Below are 7,101 nucleotides of genomic sequence, written 5' to 3' on the forward strand. Positions count from 1 at the left end.
CTGAGCGGGGGGCCCCTTTGTCGGGCAGCCGGGCACAGGGGGTGCTCGGGGACGGCTGGCTGGACCCCAGTAGAAGTTCTTTTATTTGTTGTGTTTTGTTGGGTTTCTTTTGGTTAATCCTCAACCATTGATTTTTAGGGAGAGAGGAAGGGAGGGGGAGAGACAGAGAGAAACATTGATGGAGAGAGACAGACACAGCGATGGGCTGCCTCCTGCACGCGCCCCGACCAGGGCCCGGCAACCTAGGTGGACCACTGGGCCACACCAGCCGGGCAAACCTCCAGCATTTTCTAGAAATCAGAAATGCTGACAGTCCACCCCACAAAGAGGTGAAATAAATAACACAGACACGGCACCCAAGATGCCGGGGGAGGAGGGGGCTCCGCGCTCTAGACCGGAGCACAGAGGGGCCGGGGGCAATCGGCCGCTGCACAGTATCGGGGACCCATGCACTGCAAGGAGGGGGTGTCAGAGGCCACAGGCGATGTGACCCCCACCCAGGACCCCGTGGCAACAGCTGGGGGCCAAACCGTACTCTTCCAGGAGCCCCGCCTCCCCCGGGGTAACTGGCGGGACCCTGAGCTAAAACCCACACAGGGGACCCGGACGGGGCAGGTCGGGGGTGCCAACCCGGCTCCTGTCGCCTGAACAAGACGAGGGTGTGAGGACTCCCACCGCACCTGCCACCGCCTAGGCCAGGGACAGCGAACCTTCCGAGCTCAGCGTGTCAGCATTTTGAAAAACCCTAAGTTAACTCTGGGGCCGTGTCACATACAGAAATGTTTTGATCTTTGCAACCAGAGTCAAAGAAAGACTTCTATTTTGGGTATTTATCTTATATGTTTAAATGCCATTTAACAAAGAAAAATCAACCCAAAAAATGAGTTTGCGTGTCACCTCTGACACCGTGTCATAGGTTCGCCATCACTGGCCTAGACCCAGAGTGCAGGGGAGCCCGCTGGTGCCCGCCGTCCGTCCGCTGGGACCAGGGACCAGCGAGTGGGTGGGGTGGAGAGGCGACAGGCCGTGACCTTTGCACCCCGTGCACGGAAGGACCCCCGAAGTAAGTGCGCGTGCCTCCGGGTCATCCGGCCGTGTTTGCCAAGCTCTTATTCTTTGCAAGGAAACCACCTCAGGGCAGAGGGGGTGTGGGGGGGAGGTTGGGGGGAGGAGGGAGGGGTGCACAGGAGCAGCTGGAGGGGAGCTGGTGGCAAGCCCAGCACGGACCACGGTCCAATCTGAATCCTCTCTCGGGCTCCAACCCGGAGCTGTAGCCCTTGAGACTCGACCTTTGCTCAAAGAAGTTAGAGATGCGGGCCCGGCCGGCGTGGCTCAGTGGTTGAGCATCGACCTGTGAACCAGGAGGTCACGGTTCGATTCCCGGTCAGGGCACAGGCCCGGGTTGTAGGCTCCATCCCCAGTGCGGGGCGTGCAGGAGGCAGCTGATCCATGATTCCCTCTCATCATGGATGTTTCTCTCTCTCCCTCTCCCTTCCTCTCTGACATCAATAAAAATATACTAAAAAAAAGTTGTTGGAGATTCGCACGGGGCAGGGACACCACGCCCCACAGACCTGAGGGTTTAGCACCGGAGACTGGTCAGAAAGAGAGAGGATGGACGAGGGATGGGGACGCCTCAGGGAATTTCGCCGGAGAAGCTGTCATCAAACTCAAGATCTCTGTCTGGTACCTCGGCCAACGGAGGAATGACAGGGACATCCCTATCGATCGGGCCAGGCGTTTTCCAATAAAAACAATCCTTCCAATAGCGGAGAAGTGGAAACAGCCCAAGTGCCCGTCAGCAGACGAGTGGATCAAAAGCCGTGGTCCATCTACACGGTGGAATACTACGCAGCCATGAAAAAGGAGGCTCTCTCACCCGTGGAGACGGCATGGAGGGACCTGGAGAGTATTGTGCTAAGTGAGATAAGCCAGTCAGAGAAAGACACATGTCCCATGGTCTCATTCCTGTGTGGAATCTAAGGAACAAAATAAACTGATGAACAAAATAGATCCAGAGACAGGGAAGCATGGAACAGAGGGCGGAACCTCAGAGGGAAGGCGGGGGTGGGAGGTGATCGACCAAAGACCTTGTGTGCATGTATGCACGGGCCATGGACGCAGACAATAGAGGGGTGAAGGCCTGGGGTGGGGGATGGGGATGGGCTGGAGGGGTCTATGGGGGGACAGGGGAACTTCCGTAATACGTTCAATAATGAAGACTTAAATAAATAAATGAACGAAATGATACAAAGCCTAGTACGACGGGAACAACATCAGAATGAAAAAACAACAACGCCACCTTGCAGTGCACCCTGGAGGCCTCCCACAGATCACCCAGCCAGCAGGCGCCCCCGTATTCATTCCGCAGCTCACAGACAAGGGAGTGGTTGAAACAGCTTCGGACAGGTGAATGGTGTGTGTGTGTGTGTGTGTGTGTATACACACACACACACACACACACACACACACACACTAGAGGCCCAGTGCACGAATTTCATGCACGGGGGGGGGGGGCCCTCAGCCCGGATTGCGAGAGGGCGCAGGCCAGGCCGAGGGACCCCACTGGTGCACGATCAGGGCCAGGGAGGGACGCGGGAGGTTGGCCAGCTGGGGAGGGACCGCGGGAGGGCTCCAGGGCGTGTCCAGCCCGCCTCGCTCAGTCCCAATCGGCTGAACCCCAGCAGCAAGCTAACCTTCCCGTCAGAGTGTGTGCCCCCTGGTGGTCGGGGCACGTCATAGCAACTGGTCAACTGTCTGCCCCCTGGTGGTCAGGGCACGTCATAGCGACTCTTCGACCAGACAACTGTCTGCTCCCTGGTGGTCAGGGCACGTCATAGCAACAAGTCGACTGTCTGCCCTCTGATGGTCAGGGCACGTCACAGCGACCAGTCGACTGCCCTCTGGTGGTCAGGGCACGTCATAGCGACTCTTCGACCAGACGACTGTCTGCCCCCTGGTGGTCAGGGAACATCATAGCCAGCGGCTGAGCGGCCTTAGCCTATCATTAGCATATTACGCTTTGATTGGTTGAACAGTCGACAGGTCGACCAGACACTTAGCATATTGGGCTTTTATTATAGAGGATGTGCACAGTAGGTCCTCAGGTTACCGCGGAGATCCGTTCCTACGGTGACGTAACCGATTTTCGCGGTCAGTGGGACCCCACCTACATAAGCACCTGCGTCACTCACACAGCACACGTACACAGCAGTAGTGAAGGGAAACAGTAAAAAAAATGTAAAAGAAAGATAACACTTCCTGACCTTTCCTTGCGGTAAATAAATAACAGAAAACGTAAAGCACATACGTATGCCCATACGCCGAAATGACGGAACTTTTTTATTTAATAAATAAATGGGAGATGGCGACGTAACCACGAAACGACGCGTCGAGTCCGACGTCACCCGAGGACTGCCTGTGCGTGACGTAACCTGCCTCCGGGACTTCACCCGTTTCCAAGATAAACCTATCGGGCCAGCGGTTCTCAACCTGTGGGTCGCGACCCCCTTGGGGGTCGAACGCCCCTTTCACAGGGGTCGCCTCAGACCGTCGGAAGACGCACATATCATTACAGACTGTTTCTGTGATTGATCACTGTGCTTTAATGACGTTCAGTTTGTAGCCATGAAATCGGGGTCCCCGCAGCATGAGGAGCCGCATGAAGGGCCGCGGCGCGAGGAAGGTTGGGAACCGCTGTACCGGACTAAACCCCCGGAGCTTGGTGCACTTTTCCTGATGTCACACGTCAACCCACCCACCTGCGGCTGGTGCCGAGGCAGCTGGACCGTTCACTCTGCGGGGTCGTCATAGCAACCCTGCCCAGCTGTTTTCTCAAACCCGGTCCTGGCCCCCCTCAGCGTTCCGGACAGGGAACCCCAGTTTGTTCTTGCAGGACGCACTACTGCCCGGCCGGCAGGGCTCCGTGCTCGAGGGACGACCCAGGAACCAGGCGGTCACGGGTTCGATTCCCCGACAGGGCACAGGCCCGGGTTGCGGGCTCCATCCCGGGTGGGGGGCGTGCAGGAGGCGGCCGGTCCGTGGTTCTCTCTCATCCTGGATGTTCCTCTCTCTCCCTCTCCCTGCCTCTCTGACATCAATACAAATACATTTTTTTAAAGGTTCTCATTTTGGTTTCAAGTTAGCTTCGTTCTTTCTTTTTAAATATATTTTATTGGTTTTTTACAGAGAGGAAGGGAGAGGGGCAGAGAGTTAGAAACATCCATCAGCTGCCTCCTGCACACCCTCCACTGGGGATGTGCCGGGAACCCAGGTACATGCCCTTGACCGGAATCGAACCCGGGACCCTTCAGTCCGCAGGCCGGCGCGCTATCCACTGAGCCACACCGGCCAGGGCTACAAATACATTTTTTAAAAAGAAAGAAAAAGACTCATTTCTGTCATGGAAGCATCTTTCTCAGGCTCCTCACCCCCGGCCTCAGTGGACACCTCACCCCTGCGCTCCCTCGGCCCCCCCTTCCCCATAACCCTCACCCCAAACCGAAGCGGGGCCACGGCTGAGCCCCCCACTGCCCAGGGTGCTGTCCTTTCTCTTTCACGCAGGGCCGCCAAGTCGCACCTCCCGCACCTGCCTCGTCTTCTGTCCCCAGACACCCGGACACCCGGACACGCGGACACCCGGACACGCGGACACCCAGACACGCGGACACGTGGACACGCGGACACCCGGACACGCGGACACCCAGACACGCGGACACGTGGACACGCGGACACCCGGACACGGCTGCACCTGAACCTCCCAGAACCGGGCCAAGGGGCTCCCTGTCCGGTGCCATGCGGAGGGGTCTGTCCTTCAACCTTCCCGCTGCTCACACATCACAGCCCCCGACGCCCGCCACCCCCCAGAATCTGTGGGACCCAGCCGCTCCCTCCTCTATCGGGGCACCCCAACCCCTCACGCCAGCTGGTCCACCTGCACCTCCCTGTCCCCCCTGCCTCCCCCACCCGCGCCCCCGTGACTCCCCACCCAACACCTCCCTGTCCCCCCAAACCGTGCCTCCCGGGCCCCCGACCTACCTGTCCCCCAACCCGCGCTCCCCATCCCTCCCCCCACGCCTCCCTGTCCCCCCACTTGCAGCCCCCTGCCTCCCTGTCCTTCCATCCACACCTCCCTGTACCCACGTCCCTGCCCCTCCCACCCGCGCCCCCCGTCCCCCCTCCCACCTGCAAGTGCCCCCAGCCCCCGGCTCTGCAGGTCGCACCCCCAAGTGCCTCCAAGTCCAGGCCTCAGTGAGTCTCCACAAACTCCCAACCGCTTCCCTGCAGGGACGCCCCCCACCCCCACCCCGCGCCCGGCCTCTGCGCCCCGCGTCCCCCCCCCCCTCCCGGGGCCTGGCCCCAGCCCCCCGCCAGCAGGGACCACGCACCACCCGCAACAGACAGCGGTGCCCGGAGGCGCTTCCCGGCGGTAACAGGTGACGGCGCCCGCGGCCCCCCAGCTCCCCATCCCCGGACTCGCGGGAAGGAGCAGGGGGCGCGGCCCTGGGGGGCCGAGGACAGAACCCCAGGCGGCCGAGGGGGGGACCCGGACCCCCGGACCCGCCAGGACGCTGCGCGCTGGGGCTGTGCGAGCGGAAGCGGGGGGGAGGAGGGGGGCGCGCAGCGGCGGGTGGTGAGGGCGCAGGAGGCCCGGCACCGAGAACCGGGGATCCGGGGCCGGGAACCGGGGATCGGGGGCCGGGAACCGGGAACCGGGGATCGGGGGCCGGGGACCGAGAACCGGGGACCGAAGACCCGGCCGAGCGGAGACTGGGGCCGCCCCGCAGGGTCCCGGCATCCAAACTTTCCCTCCCCCGCGCCGCCCGGGTCCCCACGCCGAGGACAGAGGCGGGGCCCGCGGGGATGGAGACGCGGTGCGGGGCCGAGGTTGCGCGCGGGACCGCCGCCCCCTACTCACCCGGAGGGTTGGCGGCCGCGGGGGTGGCCATGGCGCGGGGGCGCGGGGACGCGGGGGCGCGGGGGCCGGGCGGCGCCACACAAAGGCCGGCAGCTCCGCGCCCCGCGCCTCGCCGGGTCCCGCCTTTGTCGCGTGCGCCGCGCGGGGGGCGCGGGTCGGGCGGTAAAACCGCGAGACTTGGAGCCGCGGGCGGGCGCCCCGCGCTGGGGGCCGGGCTGCGGGAGGGGCAGGTGCTGCGCGCGGGGCCGGGACGCGCACGCGCCGCGCAGCCTCGCCACGCCCACGCCCGGGGTGCGGCGGGGGGGCGGGGGGGGCTGGGGGGGGGCCGCGTCCCGGGCGCTCGGGGCGCTGTCCGCACGCCCCCTGACCCCTCCCGTGCGGCCGGGGCGCAGCGTGGGAGCCCCCCTCCCCGCGTCCGGATGCACCCACTGCGCACCCAGCACCCAGGCCCCCTGCACGCGGGACCGCCCCGCACAGGCAGCGCCCGGGGGTGGCCTGCAGGGGAGCCCCCAGTTCTGGGTTCTCCTCGCCGGGGGGCCGGGCGGGCTATTTGGTGCCGTCGCCTTCCTGACGCCACCCCATGGAGATGGTTAAACCGAAGATGGAGCCCGGCCGGTGTGGGTAAATGGTTTGAGCATCGCCCTAGGAGCCAGGAGGGCAGGGCACCTGCCGGGGGTGCGGGCTCCATCCCCAGTGCGGGGCGTGCGGGAGGCAGCGGATCAGTGATTCTCTCTCTCATGGACGTTTTTCTCTCCCTCTCCCTTCCTCTCTGACACCAATAAAAATATATTTTAAAAATAAGATGAAAAATGTACAATGGGTTGATCTGCTTCACCCGCTGAGGTGGGGCTGCAGGGAGCTGGACGGGGTGCGCTCCTGCCAGGCTCCGGGGTCCCTGAGAGGCACCGTGGCTCTGGGGCAGGAAACCGCACCCCATGAGGGCTACCTGGGAGAATGAGCCGCCCCCAAGGAGGGACCCAGAGGGTGCCCCCTAACACGGGTGCGCTCACAAAAGCACCAGACGGTCCCAGATCCTCCCAAAGAAGAATTCAGGGGAGGGGGAGAGAGGCATAACATTTGGGGATTTTTGGGTTTTTTAAAGATATTTTTATTGATCTCAGAGAGGAAGGGAGAGGGAGAAACATCCATGATGAGAGAGAATCATGGACCGGCTGCCTCCTGCA

General features: G+C 62.5%; 1 protein-coding gene across 2 annotated transcripts in view; it reads right to left on the reverse strand.

Annotated features, from left to right (window-relative positions):
* Positions 1-6,090, reverse strand: part of ARNT2 (aryl hydrocarbon receptor nuclear translocator 2) — a 79,655-nt gene extending 73,565 nt beyond the window's left edge. Inside the window, exon 1 of one of the 2 annotated variants that reach the window (XM_036355491.1) lies at positions 5,918-6,090. In XM_036355491.1, coding sequence (XP_036211384.1) covers positions 5,918-5,948 — 31 coding nt within the window. In that variant the 5' untranslated portion in view covers positions 5,949-6,090. The remainder of the gene's footprint in view (positions 1-5,917) is intronic. The other variant, XM_036355490.1, reaches the window with a different exon arrangement.
* Positions 6,091-7,101: the final 1,011 nt, after the last annotated feature.

Source organism: Myotis myotis, unplaced genomic scaffold (genome assembly GCF_014108235.1).
Source record: "Myotis myotis isolate mMyoMyo1 unplaced genomic scaffold, mMyoMyo1.p scaffold_m19_p_22, whole genome shotgun sequence".
NCBI lineage: Eukaryota > Metazoa > Chordata > Mammalia > Chiroptera > Vespertilionidae > Myotis > Myotis myotis.